This window comes from Meles meles, chromosome 2 (genome assembly GCF_922984935.1).
Source record: "Meles meles chromosome 2, mMelMel3.1 paternal haplotype, whole genome shotgun sequence".
NCBI lineage: Eukaryota > Metazoa > Chordata > Mammalia > Carnivora > Mustelidae > Meles > Meles meles.
The window spans coordinates 73,549,091-73,569,919 of NC_060067.1; the positions used below are offsets into that span (position 1 = coordinate 73,549,091).

The following is a 20,829-nucleotide window of genomic DNA, read 5'->3' on the forward strand; positions in this document are numbered from 1 at the left end:
CAATCAGAGGATTTGTTTGCAATTGCCGGAACCTGTCTGGAAAATTGCAAAGTGTCGTGACAAAAGATTTGGCCTTGGTGCGTTCTAAGCCAATGGGACACCTGAACGGGGCTGTGGGATTTCTGTAAGCAAGCTTACTTGCAGTACAACTCACGTACGAGAAGCTGTGTGTATTTAATACATACGGCTTGATGCACTTGGAGGTAAGTATATATTCATGAAACCATTACCACAGTCTATGCCATAAGCTACATACATGATTTAGGAGAGGGTTACAAACAAACACAGATTTATAGCAGGGAAATTCTAGAATCACTTTTCTATTTTATATAGACTCTGATAATCCTGAATAAGAATTTTAAATATTCAGATCACGAGGAAAAATGGCCCTGTTAAATTTTTTAGGCAAGTTCCTAGATAGAAGCAGAATATTTTTCAATTGCACATAGAGCAAATACTTGGTAGAATAACAGACTTTAAGAAATACACCAATGTGGGGTTCCTGGGTGGCTCAGTCAGTTAAGTATCTGACTCTTGGTTTCAGCTCAGGTCGTGATCTCAGGATCCTCAGATGGAGCCCGGAATGGAGGCCTGCCCTGGGCTCTGCACTCAGCAGGGAGTCTGCTTGTCCCTCTCCCTCTGTTCCCCCCTCCTCATGCACACGCATGCTCTCTCTCATAAGGAAGGAAGGAAGGAAGAGAGGGAAAGAGAACGAAAAGAAGGAAGGAAGGAAGGAAATCTTTAAACAGACAAAAGAAGAAATATACCAATGTAAAAAGTGAATATGCCTCCCCTTTTTCTGTGCCCTCACCCCCTACATCACAGAGGTAACCACTATTGGCAGAGAATTTAAGCATATTAATTAAACATTTTCAAGGTAAAATAAGGAAGTAGCTATTTATTTCTAAATCAATTTAAATAGCCAAAATGTACATTGTACCTTACTATTATCTTAGCCTTAGAATGTATGCTAGTTTTGAGATCTTCAGCAGTGGGTCTCTCGTTTATTATATGGCAAAATGTGGAACTGAAAAACATTAAAACTGGCTTAAGTCAGACCAGTCGTTCTTTAACAGATAAGTTATCCCAACAATTAGGAATGAATGGGAAAATTGACCTTATTTTTTTTTTTTAATTTTATTTTTATTTATTTGACAGATCACAAGTAGGCAGAGAGGCAGGCAGAGAGAGAGAAGGGAGGAAGCAGGCTCCCCGCTGAGCAGAGAGCCCGATGCGGGGCTCGATCCCAGGACCCTGAGATCATGACCCGAGCCGAAGGCAGAGGCTTTAACCACTGAGCCACCCAGGCGCCCCGACCTTATTTTTTAAATTGTCTTTTCAAGCAGTTATTGTTTTCCATTTTCTCCCCCTTTGTAAAGAAATGAAGAAAATGTCCTAAGACTAAGATTAGGTCATTGGGACTTAACATCTGCTCTGGTACTGAGATGAAGGCATTAATGCAGTGAGAAGAAGGGGATCTAGAAGCTTCATTGCTGTGGTTCTGGGGTCCCTCTGGCACCGCTGGACTGTGGTGGGGTAGGGAGCATATTAGGAAAGTATTTAGCATGCGGAGTACTTTGAGGTACACATCTCTAGTTTTTATACTAATCCCAATTCTGGATGTCCATTTCAATGCATTATTTTTCTGAATTGTTCTCATTTCAACCAAGATTTATAGATACAAAGGTAATTTTGCAGAACTACTTGAAATTTTTAGGGTGATAACAAGAAAGAGGTATTTCAATGCAGCTTGGCTTTGGGTTGGATAATATTAGGGAATTATGTGGTTTTTAGCCTGACTATGAGATAAATGTGAAGTAATTCATTTAGTTACATATTTTTTACATTATTGATGCTTCCCCTTAACGTGCCAGTTAGATTTCAAAGTATTATTTACTTCCCCTAGTGTCGATTGCTACATTCATGTGTCCAGCTAAGAGGGCCTTTTGTCATTTATCATTGGCCAAATAATGTAAGTGAGGCTGTCCATTCTATAAGCCACTGAGAAAGGCTGACATTTTCCTGGTGACAGGCCCATGCATGATTCCTTGTGTTTGGATTTTGGAAGGTACTTGGTCACATTTCAGGGAAATTGGAGCCGAAATGGACTTCTGAAGTCATGTATTCCTGTCTCCCGCACAAGCCACAGTTCTTTCTGTATTCCTGACAGTCATCCAGCTTTTGCTGGAACCAGGCTCAACAAATACATTTGTCTGTATTCTAATGAACTGTTTTGATTAAGGCAAAAATTTTTGTGACATACAGAAGGAAAGGGAATGGGGGAAAATGGATAACCTATCATCTGTTCAATACTGGATTTGTTCCCTTTGGGACAAGCTGTGAAGTAGGCTTTATAATCCTATTCTGCATAAGAAACTGAGACATAGGCGCCTGGGTGGCTCAGTGGGTTAAAGCCTCTGCCTTTGGCTCAGGTCATAATTCCAGGGTCCTGGGATCGAGCCCCGCATCGGGGCATCCTTCTCTCTCTCTTTCTGCCTCCTTGTGATCTGTCTGTCCAATAAATAAATAAAATCTTTAAAAGAAAAAAAAAAGAAACTGAGGCACAGAGTGGTTAAATAACTTGCCCAGTCACCCATCAGTGAGTGTTGGAGCTAAGATTCAAGCCAAAGTGAGCTCAGTCCCGGAGCCCTCCTCTTCTCACTACACGCATCACTCTTCTCCAACGAGCAACCAGGAAATAGCCCTGATCCCGACTGCCTTTCTTGCTTGCTTTAAGTTTTCTTGAAGTCACTCATTAGCTGTCATTTGTTCAAAAGAGTTCAAAAGAGTGCTGGGGTAGATTTATTTACTTCCTTGTGGGGCTTGACCAACTTTGGTAGGAGCTTGGCAGATTGATGGGAAGTTTACTTGAAGAAGCAGCTCAGAAGAACTCTGATCTGTGAACTTGTTTCCTCATTTGTAAAGTGGGGATAATTAGACTGACTTCTCCAAGCCATTGTGAAGATTCAGTGAGAATACCTGTAAAGACCGTGCAGCGTGGAGGGAACCTAGGAGGCACGTATGGGAAAACCTGGGTTTGTTTCCTGTTGCTCTATATCTACATCTTTCCAGCTTCATTGAGATACTATCAACATATGATAAGTGCAAGTGTAAGGTACACAACATGCTGATTTGATACATTTATATGGTGAAGTGATTACCGCAGTGAGGTTAGTTAACACCTCCATCCCCTGATCTAATGACCTTTTTATTAACGGTGATATTATTGAAGATCTACTCTCTTAACAACTTTGGAGTACATGATACAGTATTGTTAATTATAGTCATCATGCTGTACATTAGATCCCCAGAACTTATTCATCTTATAGCCTAAAGTTTGTCTCCTTTGATGAATGCCTCCCCTTTGCCCCCAGCCCCTGGCCACCACTGTTCTGCTCTGTTTCTATATGAGTTAGGCTTTTTTAGATTCCACATGTAAGTCAGGATATACAATATTTGTCTTTGTCTGACTTATTTCTCTTAGCAAAATGCCCTCAAGATCAAGGATGGATTTTTATTATTATTTCTCACCATTACCGTTACTATTATTTGTCAATAACAATAGCTGGCAGGGTTTTCTTAAAATTATTCATTTATTTATTTTTAGGCGGGGGGAGAGAAGGTGGGAGAGGCAGAGGGTGAGGGAGAGAGAGAATCCCAAGCAGACTCCCCGCTGAGCACAGAACCAGACGAGGAGCTCGATCTCACAACCCTGCGATCACGACCTGAGCCAAAGTCAAGAGTCCAGTGCTTAACTGACTGAGCCACCCAGGTGCCCCTCAGGATTTATTTTTAGAGAGCAAAGCTCAGTTTCACTAATTGTTCTTTGGAAATTTTACTGTCATCTTGAGCCTTTATAAAAATCAGATCCTGCAGACTCACAGATCTTCTACTAAAGGATAAAAAAACCTTTCAAGATAGACAACACACTCTATCACAGGGAAGGCGTGGTAGAGCTCCATTCAGCTTGCTTATCACACCTTGTAAGAAGTTGACGTTTCTCTCAGAGAGAGCCCGAGCAGATGGTTTGGGTTTGTGGGGGATGTTCTTCTTTATCTTTACTTACTGTTCAATATTTTAAGAGCTAATGTATAGTATAATACTGTATGTCAATTACATCTCAGCTTTTTTTAAGAGGTAATATACATTGTCATAAAATAATTGTTCAACGTTTTAATACTAAGAGTCACAATTTAATTTGGTTCGAAGTGGGAATTTAAAGTAGAATTATGATTCATTTAAAATTTCCCTCTTGGTTCTTATTTTACAACAGCTGATGACAGGAAGGGAACAGAGTTTATGCCTCACAAGGTGAAAGCCTGGTCCCCAGAATACCAAGGAAAGGCCAAAGCTGTCACATCTCCTAAGAGCACTTTTGTGTATTCAGATATTAAAGAGAATTTTAAAAAGAACATTTAATGATATTTGAGTAAAATGCAGATGTGTTAGCCTAGATAAATAATTATAAAAATTCCCAATTTCTTTTTAAGCTAGATTTCCTAATTTATTACAGACATTTAATTTCAAGAGCTTTGATAAAACAGGTAACAGTGGTCTGTGTGTATATGTACAGAAAGAAATTTAATTAAAGTTGATGTTTTAATTTTCTCCACATTTTCTGGTTACTTGATTCGATGCTGGTGCCAGAAAAATCTAACAGTCGAAAGACCATTTTTGAAGTTTCTTAACATACTAAAGAATCTGCCAAGATGTTGAAAGAGACTTCAGAAAATAACAGTCAAGAACACTATATATAACATGATCCCATTTTCATTAAAACAGAAACAACAAAGGTGGGAAAGTGCATGATATGTAAATGGGGACAAAGCCTTCAGTGGCATATGGCAAACTGAGCAAGGGGAGTGGAAATTCCTACTTTCTACATCTTTGTGGTACTTGGTTTGGTTTGTTTTGTTTTACAATGAATACATGTTACTTTTTTCACTTAAGCATTTATTTCATCCTTCTGCCATGTAATGGGTCACTCATAAATTATTCCAGACAGAGGACACTTTCTTGCCTGTTCGTTGGTTTTTGGTTTTTTGGGTTTTTTTTTTTTTTTTTCAGTAGATTTAAAGCAGTCTTGGTAAATGTCTTTGACTACTCCAGTATCTCATAACTATTTCCCTGATGCTGTTTAAAGCCCCGTTTCTCGGGAGAAAGCTCGTTAGCATACCTCTGAGTGTGCATGCTTAATAAGAATAGCTATTACTTATTTGGGCAATCACTATGTCCCAGATCATCTCCTAAGTACTTGATATATATTAACCCTGTTAGTAGCTGCAGTTTACAAATGAAGAAATGAAGAGTACTCCCTGCCCTTGAGTAACATTGTTATGTTCCCTCTCAGTCGTCTCTTCTCAAAGCAAAATTAGCCCAGTTCCCATTTCCATTCTTTCATTTAAGAAGTACTGCCTGAAGATAGGCTGTGTTCCTGTGTCCGGGAGGGATGCGTGGATGGGTAATGCCTCATTTGTTCCTACGAAGGGCTTACAGTCTAGTTAGAGAAATGGGACACAAAAGGTGACCACCGGTCAACACCCGGAAAGTTCTGCGATGGTTCATGATGAGGCTCCAGTGAGAAGTGTGGCCTGGGAGTGGTGCTCAGGGTGGACTCTGGGGGAAGCAGGGTTCCGCAGGGAGGGTGGGCAGGCTCCGGTTAAGCCAGCATGAGCAGACTTCCTTCAAAACGCAACTGTCCATCCAATTTCAGCAAGAGGATGAGGGAGCTACTTGTATGTAGTTTCCTCTCCGATATTCTCTGATATTAACAATTTAGTGGCCACAAAACAGTGCCGTTGTCTCAGCATATTTCTTTTTTGAATAGAAAAATGCCAGAGGCTTGAGAATATTCACTATTACCCCAGGTTATTTTTGTTTTTAATGGAAAAAAGAAAAGAAAATGTGACCTGCGGTTGATTTCCTGACTTTGTCCTCCGGGATTTAAAACATTTGGTTACCTGTGTTTTAAAGGTGGAAGCGAGGATACCAGGGTATGGGAGGTAAGACATAGACAGGTGTGTATGCTTGGGGCCAGTGAATAAACTTATGTGAGCAGGGACTCTAGAACGGGCGTCAGTGAACTTGCCCTGTATGGGGCAGATGGTAAACACTGTCCGCTTTTTGGGCCACCTACAGTGCCTGGTGCAACTCTGCTATTGTGCCTTTGCAAGACGAAAGCAGCCTCGGAGGACGCGGGGAAGGAACGTGCATGACTATAAACTGCATTTACAGAAACAGGCAGTGGGCCATGGTTTGCCAACCTCCCCTGGAAGAAAAAGTTAGATCGGCGGAACCCTTGACCCCAGACCCAGAAGCTTTTATTTTGTTTCCTTCGTGACAGAGGATGTCAAAGCCTTATCATTTTTCTGGCTCCGGAGGACCCAGTTCATGAGATCATGTGCCCCTTTGGTCATCAGATTTCATCCAAGCTAGCCTACAGATCCTCTAAGAGAGCTGAGCTGTTTGCTCAAGCAGGTGCTGAAAAATATTGCAATCAGTTTTGCTCTCCAGCGCCTTAAGACTTTGCATCTGTGCACCTTCGTCATTTGGGCTCAGCGGGAAATAGCTGTGATTCTTAGTGTTACGAGACTAGCAAGGATGAGCTCCAGTATAAGGGAGGATGGGACAAGCTACTTCGGGGGAAATATGTGCAAGTCCATATTACTGTTAAGTGATTTCCAAGGCCTGTGCTTTGTGGATTTGACCATGACCTGAGAAACATTGGCAGACTAGTGTGTCAGGGGAGAATTCTGCTCAAACACACGCAGGCATGTTCTAAATGCTCCTGAGAACTTAGCCAATAGGGTTGCTAGGCTAAGCAAATAAGAATCCAGGACAGTCGCTTAAAATGGGCCTTTCAGATAAGCAACAAAAAATATTTTAGGGTACGTGTTCTGCTCAATCTTAGGGACCTATTTATAATAAAAAATGATCTGTTGTTTATCAGAAATTCAAGCCTATCTGAGCCTCTTATATTTTATCTGGCCAACCTAAATGGGAACATAGGTGAGTCAGTAGTTTTTTGCACTCTTGTATCGTTATGTGAGTTGATTAGCTATTCTTCCCCAAGGTTGTTCATATATATATATAGAGAGAGAGAAAGGCCATGGGGGGGGGGGGGATCCTAATGGCTATATATGTATATATATATATATTTTTTTTTTGGCCATGGGGGGAGTCTAATGGCCATAGGGGGAGTAGGATCTCATTAATTCCAACTGATACAGAATTTTGATTATTTATGCAAGGGCTAAAGTGCACTCTATTCTCTTCATGAATTTACTCAGCCTATTTATCATTGGTAGTACAAACAAAACTGAAACAACGATTTCTCTCCTTGGGAGACTACCCATAGTGTAATTACAGTGTGATCAGAGGCTACGGTTATTTAGCTTGTGCTTTTCATTTAACGATCGTAGATCCTTCTGTCATTCGGTAAGCAAGACCAGACTTTACCAGGCACAGCCAGGTGCAGCCACCGCAGTCCCTCTGGCCCCTTGGCAGCCACCGCAGTCCCTGTGGCCCCTTGGCATGCCGTCTATTCGCACGACAGAGTATGTGCCTGCCGGCCTCTGCTGTCGTGTTCCTCGTGCTCTCTAGAACCTCCCACGATGCTTGCTACTTGCAAGGCACCCTATAAATGTTTGTTAGTTGAATTAATGGGTGAGTGCTATCTGCAGATGTTAAAATAAACCATCACGGTTGCTAAACATCTTACGTGTTCAATTTAAAAATTATTTGAGCTGCTCTTTCCTTTATTGCAAGTGGCGTACAGAGAAGAAATTTTTGGTCAAGTTAGTTTCATGATATAATGGCCTTTGAGAAGCTAAGCCTGAAAACATATTGAAATGCCAAAAGTGTTCTTTGAGGGGGGAGAGACAGGGAGGTTCTTGTAAATTCACCATGAGCCGCACCCTTGTGAGTTTCTTCTGTTGTGGAAGGAGGGGTCTCAACACTATGAGGTTGCTAATGATATTAACAAGGTTCAGCTTGAGGTCTTCCTTACTTGCCCCCATTTGCCCTGATCATGTACACACACACCCCCATCCATCATCCAAATAACTGGAAGGGGTTCTTTTGACTGGATATCAATTATGCTTGTCACACATAAGTAATACATTAATGACTTTGATAAATATGTAGATATTTACAGTCTAAACCACGATTGTATTATTAAAGACCACTGTATAGAGGCCATCTGAAAGGGCCCGAGAACCCAGTGATGTCTGGACCACTCTTGAGGGAATTAAACATGGGTGTCCGTTTATGAAAAGGGTACTGCCGCCATTCCTCTTGCCTGGTATTGGTCAGCATCTTAGCCTTGAAAACATATTCAGATGAGGCTTGGTCTCTCAGTTTCCACCTGTCTTTGTTCTTCTCTATTTCTGCTAGCAGAGAAAAAGGATGAATGGGAACTGGGAAGTTAAGAATGAAATCCCCGCCCCCCCATCCCCAATCCCACCCACATCTCTGGAGTATTTTTCCTAGAGATGTGGGGAATTCAGGAGGTGCACTGAATACGGGTCAGCAGCGAAACAGAGCTGGGCATGCAGTTCCTTGCATGTGATCCTTTCTTTTAAGAGAGTGGAGTCATGGTCTGACTGTTCCCTTTTGTTCTCCCTTCTCTCACAGCACCCTGGAGGGGTATTATGTGGACGATGCCCTGCAGGGCCAGGGAGTGTACACTTATGAGGACGGAGGCGTGCTGCAGGGCACCTATGTAGACGGAGAGCTGAATGGGCCTGCCCAGGAGTATGACACGGATGGGAGATTGATCTTCAAGGGGCAGTACAAGGATAACATTCGGCATGGAGTCTGCTGGATATACTACCCAGTAAGCCTGGTGACTGTTCATTTTGCTGGAATGTAACATGGGTTAAACCGATGCTTTGGCTCCTGGCAATAAAGAGTAAAATGTATCCTCTGTGTTAGAAAATGTGAAACTGGAGAGATGCAGGAGCTGAAGCCCCCAGCTGCTGCCGAGGTGTGCCCCTCACTGTTACTCGCTGTCCTCCTAGACTGTGGATCCTCACAGCCACTATTCATTCCTTCTCGGTGTTGTTCTGGAAAGGAATGAATAGTCATGATTCAAATAAATTGAAACTAAATGGCTTTATTGTTCTGCTAATAAAGATAAAAATATATGCTTTTTAGAAATATTCTTTTGGGGGGGAGCGCCTGGGTGGCCCAGTCAGTTAAGTGTCTCCCTTCAGCTCAGGTCATGATCTCAGGGTCCTGCGATCGAGTTCCACATGGGGCTCTCTGCTCAGCGGGGAGTCTGCTTCCCCCCCCCCCCCCCGCCGCTCACCCTGCTTATGCTCTTTCTAAAAATAAATTTTAAATAAATAAAATAAAATATTTAAAAATATGTATATATAGAAATATTCTTTTGGCATATAGAAAGAGACAGTGGAATAGTTCATTGTTGCTATTAATTTTATTCTGGTTCTCATGCAGGAGACCTGGCCCAGCAATCTCCCATCTTCGGGGATGTACTGCACTATTATTACTTGCTCTTACAACCCTTCTCCCGACTTTATAAGTGATTTTTGGCTTATGTTGCTTAAATTAAGGTGATTAAAATTAACTTGCCTTTGAGTATTTGATAACATTTTCTAATACTTTTGGAGTTTACTAGAGCAAAATGATGTGGCACAACCCATGGGGTTGGGAATTAATGCTCTCATTGTTGCATTTCAAATAGCCCATCTGTTATTAGCGAATATTCAGAAAATGTGCCAGGAAATAGACCTTAGAAAATATTTTGTCTACTATTTTATTTTGTCCGCAGCATCTCACTGATTTGAGTCAGTAGAGCATGCAACTCTTGATCTTGGAGTCATCAGTTCTAGCCCTGTGTGGGATATAGAACTTACTTAAAAATAATAATAATAATAATAGTAATATTTTATTTTCTCCAGAGCTTCAGTCAAAATACAAGAGCATTTTTCTTACTCTGAACCCTGTCTTCTTATGCTTACAAAAAGTTAATAAAAACAAATGATCTATTACATGTGTAATAGGAAAAGTAGCCCCAGCTAAATCTCCTTACCCATTATTGTTCTTTAAAAACAGGTTATACTCTAGGGAACAGGGCTTAACGAAAGAAGACTGTAAAACATGTTTAAAATAATGACCAAAGCAATGACATAACTACTTGGTAGGCTCTGCAATAGATCCAAAGTCCTTTCAGTTACTGCCTCTGAGGCAGGAAGAGGGACGTGGTGGCGGTACTTACCAGCTAAGGAAGACTGAAACTTTTGTTGTCTTGTGAGGAGGCCGGGGGAGCATTTGCTGCCTGGCACTGGGGATCTGCTGACATGACAGTGAATCATGAAGTCAGAGAATGTGGAACCCTCTGTGGGAGCCTGGGTAGAGGAAAGAGGCACAATGGGGATTACCAGAGCCTCCTCCCACCTGCCATCTTACTTATGACGATGATCAATTAAAGTCTCTCGAAGAGATCAAAGATGCACCAAGATGAATGGATCCATTCCACTCAATGTATTTGCATCTTGACGCCTAAATGGTGCGCCTACCTTTTAGCCTTTGGTGTTAATGATTATCCTATTAAAGGCCAGAAGGAGACTCTGCCTTCGGAAAGAAGCACTAGGGAGTTAGGAGCATCCAAAATTAACTTGGAATAACACTTGCTTTATATATGGTATCTGTTGGCAGTGAGGGAGCTAATCACACCCCCCCCTTTTCTCCCTGGATTTGGATTCAACCGAGACACAGTGTCTCTAGGTGTCAGAGATCAAGGTGGGTTTATTCTTTTTTTTTTTTTTAAAGATTTTATTTATTTATTTGACAGACAAAGATCACAAGTAGGCAGAGAGGCAGGCAGAGAGAGAGGAGGAAGCAGGCTCCCTGCTGAGCAGAGAGCCCGATGCGGGGCTCCATCCCAGGAACCTGAGATCATGACCTGAGCCGAAGGCAGCGGCTTTAACCCACTGAGCCACCCAGGTGCCCCAAGGTGGGTTTATTCTAATGGCAATGGTGCATTGGAGATGGGGTACGGACCTGAAGTCAAAATGGGCTTCTCTGCTTTCCCCCCCGTGAACTAAACAGTTGGACCAGCAGCAGATAGAGCTCTAGAAAGTTGCAGGTCTCCCCGGGGGGAGTAGGTCCTGCCTGAGGGAGCTTTCCCAAGGAGAGGACAGGACGGGAGAGGGGGACAGGTGCAGCCTGCAGGCACCGGCAGCTGCCAGGACAGCGTGAGTGAAAATGTAGCAGGACCTCTGGGAGCAGCTGGCTTTATCCTGTTAACCCCCACCCAATAAAGAGATGGGTGTCAGTGGGTGTCAGACCCTGCCTGCTCACTAATCAAATGAATGATTCCTTCTCCCATGAAGAGGAGCCACTGAGCAGAGGACAGAAGGCAGCGGCTTCCTCCTCGACGCTCCCCGACACAGCAAACAAGGACGTTTTTGTGATCTGGAGTCAGAGCAGGCAGGGAAAATCATGATTCGCCCTGTAGTATTTGTAAGCTTACTCTCAGGACACCTTATGTCCTTCAAATTTTTACCTTGGAACAGTGATGTCGCTTGGGTGGCTCAGTCAGTTAAGCGTCTGCCTTTGGCTCAGGTCGTGATCCCAGGGTCCTGGGATTGGGCCTCACATCTGCTCAGCAGGGAGCCTGCTTCTCCCTCTGCCTGCAGCTCCTGCTGCTTGTACTCTCTCTCTGTCTCTCTCAAAAAAATGAATAATCTATTTTTAAAACGTACACCTTCTTTTCGAAATAAAAGAAGAATCTCTGCTTTATCATACTAGACAAATACGTTCATCACCTCCCTGACCAGAAGTTTAAAGTACTTAAGGAAAAAAAAAGTGTGAGAGCCTAGAAAGACAGAATTCTGCACTAATCAGGAGTGACAGTGGCTTACGTTAGTTACGGTGTGTTAGGAGCACAAGTGTGCTAACACCCTTCAGCTCAGTAATCACCACTGAAAGCCTGAGGCAGATCTTACAGAAAGTATCATCCCATTTATGCTGGCTTATTAAGAATTAACTCTGCGAGGAGAGCAATTAGATAGCTCTAATGCACTTTCTATGCGTTAAAAATGCTGCCAAATGTTTTTCTTTCTATGAAAGTGCTGTGGTTCATTTTAAAATTCATGACCCTTTTTCTCCAAAGAGCAGATAGACTATGGGTGAGCTCTAGAAATCATGGACCTGGTGTTATTTATTCCTGCCCTCTCTCAGTAAGCAGCATTTGAGATCACTCAGAAGCTGTCCTACACCACTGACTTTGAGTAGCTGTTTCTAGAACCTTTGAGTTGGAGAAATAACCAAGCTTTCAGAAGATGTCGTGGCATTACTGTTGTTATATTGAACCCACATAGGTCTCAGATTTTCAGTTATACCATAAAGACCCTCTGCATGGGGAGGAAAAAAGGAAACGTCGTTTGGATCCTAGATTCAACTTTTTTTTTTTTTTTGATTGTGTATTAGCTTATTTATTAGATTATTAAACTGGTAATCCCAGTTCAGCTCAAAAAGCATTTATGGATCACCTACTGTGTCCCTAGGCACTTACCAGGATGCACAGTTACATCAGAGCCTGTGCCCTAAAGTATTTAATGACCCTTAGGAATGCAAGCAAGCGACAGTTAAGCAGAAAATACAGCTGGCTTCTCTCCTGGAAGGAGACAGAAGGGGGCAGTAAAGAAAGGAAAGTGGGAAGAAAGAGGTGATGGGGGAGGGAATCAAATTTAGTTGAATTTTTTTTTCCCTTTTCCTTGTAATGCCATAGAAAGTGACAGTGTAGGATTCTCACAAAGGCAGTGACCACAGTCCTTTTGTTTAGCTCCTAGAACATGCAGACAACACTCTTTACTCACATTCACTAAGTTAACTCTTAGATACATTTGAACTAAAGATTTTCCTAATGGACCTGAAATCCAAAATCCCACGTGGAGAAGTGAGATGGTATGAACAGTGGGTAAAACCATCCTGCTCTAGCTCCTCATGATGTTGGGTGTGGGTCCACAGTTCAACACACAGTTACGCCTCCTTTAATAGTTTGTAACTAATATTACAAGTACAATGCACTTGCTTCTTAGATAATGAACCAAAATAGAGTGTCGATAACTTGTCAGGATTAAAAAGTGGGGCTCGGTCTCTGACTCCCTAAATCGGGCTTCTACGCTTCTGTGTGTGTGACTTCTAGCAGTTTATTTGTATAGGGCTGGCTGGGGAGGTATGCATCATGTTTTTCTCACTCACTTTGAGCTTTGAGCTCTTCAGCTGTCATGTTAGCACTGTCAACGATGGCAGTACGCAAGAAAAGTTCCTTGAAGTCGTGTCCTGTGGATAAATACTACATAGAATGTTTTCTGGCTTTTGGTTTCTCCTGTCAGGATGGAGGCAGCCTTGTGGGAGAAGTAAATGAAGATGGGGAGATGACTGGAGAGAAGATAGCCTATGTGTACCCTGATGAGAGGACAGCCCTTTATGGAAAATTCATTGATGGAGAGATGATAGAGGGAAAACTGGCTACCCTTATGTCCACGGAAGAAGGAAGACCTCACTTTGAGCTGATGCCGGGAAGTAAGTCGGATCTGCTTCAGATGGGTTGCTCTAATTCCAAAGCAGGTTGTTAGGGCATATTTGAGAGCAATGAATTGCTTTTTCTAGACCACTTGAATCATGTATTAATCAGCCTTGCTGCATAACAGACACATCCATACCTCACATACAGGTCGGCTGGTGAGCTGTACTCCAGCTGGTCTATGTTGGGCTGGGCTGGGCTTGACATGGCTGGACTTGAGGCTTCTTATCTTATTACACCTTATAGGTCTTAATTCTGGGGCCCAGTCTGAAGGGACTTTGGTGACCTGGGTCAAGATTTTCCCAGGTGGGTCCCAGGAAGTCAGTGCATGAGCAGACACCTGTGCTGCTTCTGAAAGCTTAGCTTGAAATTGACACCATGTCACATTCACCCATGTTTCACTGCACAAAGCAGATCACACAGCCAAGCCAAATATCAGTGAGATGGGGAAATAGATGCCATGCGTTTCAGTAGCAGGTGCTAAAAAGTCAGGATAAAGGCATAGCTGTATAATTCTGAGACAGGGAAGAAGCGAAGAGGTGATAGCAGGAATTTGGTGAATTTCAAAAGGTTAGATTTCAGAAAAAACTGAAATACAGCTTAATGATATTAAAGAATCAAATTAGCTAGGTCTCTGGGTTGGTACAAATTATAAAACTGATTCAGCCTGAGTTCTGATTGGGAAAGATAAATCCATGTTGGTATCCCCTGCCTCCTTCAGAGCCCAGTATCTCCACGGGGCACATGGCGGGTACATGAGTGAGCCCAGTGGAATCCATATTAGAAAAAAATCCTATTTTCTTTTAGAAATACAGTATGGTATACTAGGCATTTTTTTCTGAGTATCAAATTATTTACTGTAGAAAGTCTGGGGGAAAAAAACAAGGAGAAAAACCAGGATTTTGTATTTTGGGTAGCATAACAAACAAAATCTGCTTAAATTGGTCTGATTCCTTGAAAGCAAGATATGCCTGTGTGTCTAATCTAAGTTAGGTTATACGGAGAAAAGAAGGAGAGAATAAATCTATGCATTAATCGTTCTAAATAATATTTAGCTCTTTGTGATCCAAAGGAGAATCTCCAGAGGAGAATGTCCCAAAATAGGAAATCTAGCATTTACACTTAGGTCCAACTTGGTTGTTTTAAATGTCTCGGGTTTTGTTTTTTTGAAGTTAAAAATTGAGGCAGCCTAAATGCAGTGAGGGATTTTGGATTGGATCCTGGAACGGAAAGAAGGCATTAGTGGAAAAACTGGTGAAATCTGAAAAAAGTCTAAAGCTTAGTTAATAGTAACATAGCTATGTTGGTTTCTTAATTTGGACAAACATACCATGTAACTTAAGGAGTTACCATTACAAGAAACCGTGAGGAGTATTGGGGTGCCCTGTACTATCTTTTCAACTTCTCTATACGTTTAAAAGCCTTCCAAAATGAAAAGATTTTTTTTTTAAGTGAAACCATGATCTTCGCACTTCAAATTCTACTCTCTGTGCTCTTCACATGAGTTCTGAACGGAGACAGTGCTACTGTGTTTAGAAGTGACGGGCTCCAGGCCAGGGGAGGGTCCCCATGAGGGATGCCCATTTTAAAACTTCGGAAGTGGTAGCGTGTTTTAGCAGCAAGAGCCGTGAACTTGAGAGTCACCTGGTTTGGGTTTCAGTGTTCACATTTACCATAGTATGGTCTTGGACAAGTTATGTATCCCTTCGGAGTCTGTTTCTTCATTATAAAACACAGCTATTGGCACCAAGTATACAACAGCATAAGAGAAGTTATTGTTCTCTTTGCATTCCTCTTGGTGTGAGTAAGCAACAGATTTTGGGAAGCGAGACTGATAATCTCAGAGAGTTATTTTCCTGAGAACTGGTCGTGGTGGGCTCACACTGGGTTTTCTTCTTGCCTCATCTCTTTACCTTCTCCGCAAAGGAACTCCTTTCTCTGGTCATTCCTGGGCTGTCCTAAGGCTTGGCTCACCCCCTTAGAATTAATGTCAGTCAAGGGAATGAATGGATTCTGGTCCAAGGGTGTGGTATAAATTACAGAGAAGAGGAGGAAAAGTAAAGGGTATGCTCCGTTGGCCCGGAGCACTGGCCAGTGGCAGAAAAACAGGAAGGGACAGGGTGTTGGAAAAGACAGCATCAGCCCCTTGAAAGCAGGCAGGGATGCTTTTCCCATTTGCCTCTGCCCCATCCCTAAAGTGGGGCTTTCCGTGTAGCTGGCACATGGGACCTTTGTGATGATAGCTTTAGTCTAAGGAAGGGAAGGGGGAGTTCAGAGATTTTCGGCACAGTAGAACAAGTATTTCACAGAAAAGTTCCATTTAAAAATGTGGGTTGTTTGTCAGCTGACTTCCTTTAACGGATTGTGCGTTGGTCTGCTACCAGTTGGCCCCCAATGCATTTCTTGGCCTTCTGCTGCCCTGCTTTTATGGTGGGGGGGTTTCTGCCCCTTGCAGGCCACATTTCCTAGGCTCTTATGCGTTGACTTCTGTCTGGGTTTGGCCACAGGGAGGCACTGGCCAGGGGCACGGAGAGGGAAGGCATCAGGGAGAAGCTGTCTCTGTGTCCAGCAAGGTCTCCAAGCAGGGGCCTATCTCCCGATTCCATCTGCCACCGGGAAGGTTCCCCCCCAACATCCCAGCTTCCTTGGCCGAGTATACCCCAGCTCTCCAGCCCCAGGCACACCACCTCCACCTTTGTCCCTCCGGCTTAGGGTTACCTGGCTGACAGCTCCTGCCAGTTTCTGGGTTCCTCACTGGTCCCTTTGACTTCTCAATTCCTCTGTGCTCCGTTGAACCAATTCCCTGAGTGAAATCCTCTCTTCAAAATATGCAAATGGTCTGTTTCCTAGCTAGACACTGACTGATCTGGATTGCTTTTTTGTTTGTTTTAAGATTTTATTTATTTGTTTGACAGAGAGAGAGAGAGAGATCACAAGTAGGCACAGCAGCACACAGAGAGAGAGGGAGGAAAAGCAGGATTCCCATTGAGCAGAGAGCCCAATGCAGGGCTCAGTCCCAGGACCCTGAGATCATGACCTGAGACGAAGGCAGAGGCTTAACCCACTGAGCCACCCAGGCGCCCCTGATCTGGGTCGCTTTTTTAACTTTTACTTTGAGGCATTGATTTGGGTTTTGTGATTGTACCAAACAAACAAACAAACACCAGAAGGAGGACCTGTTAACCGTGGAGGAGTTGCTTAATGGGATGATTTGTGATGCCTTAGTGCCTAAAGGAGTGAACCTTCGGTTCTAAAATGTGTTTCTTAGGAGGGATTAGAGCACGGATGTCTTCATTGTGCTCTGGGAAGATTCTCGGAGGCTAATCTTTTGCAGAGAACCAGTGTTAATTCTAGAACAGTTGTGTGCCTTAGTTTCTGGAATAAATTACTGATTGGCTTCTGAACTACCTTTATAGAAATGAGAAGACTGTTTTTGCCTTATCAAAAGCAGTTCTGTTCTTAATACTGGGGAGGCGAATGTTTATTTTTAGTGAAGGGGACAATTGCCAGGGCTGGGTGGTTGGAGTCTACAGAAGGGTGTCTAGTAGGAAGAAAACCAAAGAAAACTCCAAAACCATCATCCAACCCGATCTGATCAGAGAGATCTCAAAATTTCATGACAAAGCAGGTTCTTGATTAAAAAATTTTAATTGCATAAGCACTTTGTAAACCAGGTGAAGAAAGAAAATTTAAAGGCCAAAAATGGGATTTTAAGAGATACGTCTGAGGGCTCTTCATTAAGACCTAAAAATAAACTCAAATGCAAATCTGAAGACTGTGCGTTTATATTGAAGAGTTTATCCTAGTCAGCGTAACTTGAATAACAGTTTTCGTTATTTAACTCCTGCTTTGAAAGCTCTTCTCTAACTCGGTAATCTCTAGATGGAGATTTTCACTTGCTTTTCAGGTTCGGTGTACCACTTTGACAAATCGACGTCATCCTGCATTTCCACCCGTGCTCTCCTTCCAGATCCATATGAATCAGAGAGGTAACTTTTTTCCTTGTGGTTTGAATGGCATTGTTTACGGGAAGTTAAATAACCCTCATGGTGGGAACTAAGCCTCCTTTGTAGCCCTCTGAGCAGAAGAAAATATTCATAGAGTCCTAGGAAGAGTGTTTTTATGCTTGTATGGAATCCGTCCCTGTGAGAGTTTCTCCACCCAGAAAGCACAGAACAGCCGTGGGTCAGTCCCAGAGGAAACATCTACGTCTGGAGAGCCCCTTAGGCCTGATGTCTCCTTTCCTGGGGCCCTGGTACAGTTGATGCTGCAGCCACATGCTGGCCTCTAGGGGAGCATTTCAAACTCCTTAAACCTCTGACCTGGGCAGGAACCACAATGCCTCCTTTGCTCAGCCCAGCCACAGGGGATCTCGAACACTAGACAATTTCTTGATTTACGAAGGGAGAACAGCAGTGAAAGAAAGACTATAAGAAACCTAAAAATCTTCCAGCTTACAAATGACGGGCTTCTGATTGGATAAGCTCACTCCCCAAGTGTCAAGTCCCGTTCCATTCCATCTTCTCTAAACTCCAGCTGTCCGTTGTGGGTGTGGCTTTCCCTAGTACTCTGCCGAGATTCTTACCCTCCAGCAACCGGCCTGTTCATGAGGAAGAGAGTCCTCAGCAGGTGGTTCTTTCTTTGCCTTGCTCTTTGTAAGCATGGCTTAAAAAGCGTGACTTCCATTCGCTTCCTGTCCTGTTCCCATCAGAAAAATAGGCCTCTTCCCTGGTAGCACTGACAGGGCTCACACCGCAGCGTCACAACGAATGAATGGCCTCTTTCTTGATACAGAGCCCTGATCCATTTACAAAGGGAAAGTTCGGTCTCTTGTTAGCCCCAAAACACAGTAGCGCTACCATCCTATGTATCGGTCCTTTTTGTTACTGTCGTTGTGATGAGGCTGTATAAGGATGCCCTCAAAACTCACAGTGGTTTATGAACGCACACATTTTATTTTACACTCATGGTTCTATAGGGTAGCTGAGCTTCAGCTCCTTTCGACTGGGCTCGACTTGACTCCTCTTGGCTCAAGCTCAACGAAGCTAGACTCCAGATTTCAAGTTGGGTTCAGGTCTGTTTCACACGTCTGTGTTCCAAGACTCCAGCTAAAGGAGCAACAGCCCCCTGGGGCATCTTCTGCCCGTGGAGATGAAAAGAAACTCAAGGAAGCTGGCAGAAATTCACCATGCCTCTTACCACCCGAGTCCTGGCACTCAGTCCTCCTGCCCATGTTCAAGTAGCAAAGTAGATCCTACAGCCAAGGCCAGAGGGATCCAGGCAGGGGTGCATCGTCTCCCCACTCCGAAGGAGCACCACAAGGTCACGCAGCAACATACCGGGACATATAATTCTACCATAGGGAAGGAGGAAAGAGTCGGAAACAACAATGCAGTCCCCTGTAGTCCACAAGAGAAGCAGACAATCCATGTAACACAAATTAGGGATGACCAGTTCCACCAGAGCGATTCCAGCCCAGCACCCAGAGAACGGACGTAGCTGTTGACGGGGCACGCATGGACTCTCCTATTAAATGTGGTTCAGTAGTCATGAGCGCTGTCTTCCTGTGAATCCAGGGATTGGATTCCGTACAGGGATTGGAGTCCTGTACAGACTCCTTCTGTACAGAGCCACACTTCCTATATTTTAGGCTTTGTGAATCTCTATTGCAACTGCTCGGCTCTGCTTCTGTCTCCCCAAAGCAGCAGTAGACAACACTAACTAAACTGGGGTGGCTGTGTTCCATGAAACTTCATTTACAAAAAGGCGCAGCTGCCAGATATGGGTCTGGGGCCGTAGTCGCTAGACCCGTGATAAACTCTTCTGTTGGGAAGTGCTTATTGGATATGTTTTATTAATTGTTACTCTTTCGTGTGAAAGATTCGTCTTGAGGCTAAATTGAAACAGTCTTTCCCTCTTGTTTGGCATTGGCAAACTTGGGTACAGCTTTAATTACTTTGGAAATGGTTTACTTATCCAGGAAGACAGTGAAAATACTCAGTCCCTAAAAATGTAAGTTAAAAAAAAAAAAACCTTATATCAAGCACTTTCTGAATACAGTGAGACCTTCAACAACACAGGGGTTAGGGTATAATCCCTGCCCCTCCCCCGTGCAGTTGAAAATGCACGTGTAACTTTGGAGTCCCCGAAAACTTAGCTACTAAGAGCCAACTGTTGACTGGAAGCCTCGCCGATAACATAAACAGTTGAGTCGCACGTATTTTGTATGTCGTAGGTGTTCTACACCGTATTCTTACCATAAAGTCAGCGAGACAAAAGAAAATGTTATTAAGGAAATCATAAGGGGGGAGGTGTGCCTGTCCAGCTCAGTCAGCAGAGCATGCAGCCCTTACTCTTGGGGTTGTGAGTTGGAACCCCATGTGGTGGAGAGATTACTTAAAAATAAAACCTTAAAAAAAAAAAAAAAGAAAAGTCATAAGGAAGAGACAAGACATTTTCAGTACTGCAAGTAATCCGCATGTAAGGGGCCTGCAGCTCACACCCATGTTGTTCAAGGGCCGACTGTGTAGAATAATCCCCATCTTGGAGAGCGGATTTTAAACACACTCTTAAAGATACAGGAGTACGAGTTCTTCAGTTTCCAGTGCCAAATACTGTGGTTTAGCTTCTCATGCTCCCTCCCTTCCTTCCTCACTGTATTTCTGTGAACCGATGCTTCACATTCATCAGCCGTACTGATATTTTGGTGGTTGATATAGTGACATATCAAACGAAAAGAACCATGATGTGGCCCTTTTTTCTATTTAGGGTTTATGTTGCTGAATCGCTCATTTCCAGTGCGGGAGAAGGACTGTTTTCAAAGGTAGCGGTGGGACCTAACACTGTTATGTCTTTCTATAATGGAGTCCGGATTACACACCAAGAGGTGAGTGGGGTCGAAGTGGAGAATCAACTTGATTACAGGGCTTGGTTACAGGGCTTGGTTTCGAACACCCTTAATTTTCCTCTTAGCCCCTTTATTTTAGTATTTGCTAGAAGTATGAAGGAATACACAGTCTTTTTTTGTAAAATTGATGAGATATTGTCTACAGCAATTGTCTTTGCTATAGCAAAAGTACCACACCCTGGGCCTGGGTGGCTCAGTTGGTTGAGCGCCTGCCTTCGGCTCAGGTCCTGATCCCAGGGTCCCAGGATCGAGATCCACATCAGGCTTCCTGCTGGAGGGCCAGGGGGAGTCTGCTTCTCCCTCTCCCTCTGCCTGCTGCTCCCCCTGCTTGTACCCTCTTGCTCTCTCTCTCTCTCTCTCTCAGTCT

General features: G+C 43.3%; 1 protein-coding gene across 2 annotated transcripts in view; it reads left to right on the forward strand.

Annotated features, from left to right (window-relative positions):
• Nucleotides 1–20,829, forward strand: part of SETD7 (SET domain containing 7, histone lysine methyltransferase) — a 46,620-nt gene that overhangs the window by 12,303 nt on the left and 13,488 nt on the right. The window contains exons 3-6 of one of the 2 annotated variants that reach the window (XM_045995004.1): nt 8,635–8,836; nt 13,365–13,554; nt 17,463–17,544; nt 20,324–20,441. In XM_045995004.1, the coding sequence (XP_045850960.1) occupies nt 8,635–8,836; nt 13,365–13,554; nt 17,463–17,544; nt 20,324–20,441 (592 nt within the window). Of the gene's footprint in view, nt 1–8,634; nt 8,837–13,350; nt 13,555–17,462; nt 17,545–20,323; nt 20,442–20,829 lie in introns of those variants that run through there. The other variant, XM_045995012.1, reaches the window with a different exon arrangement.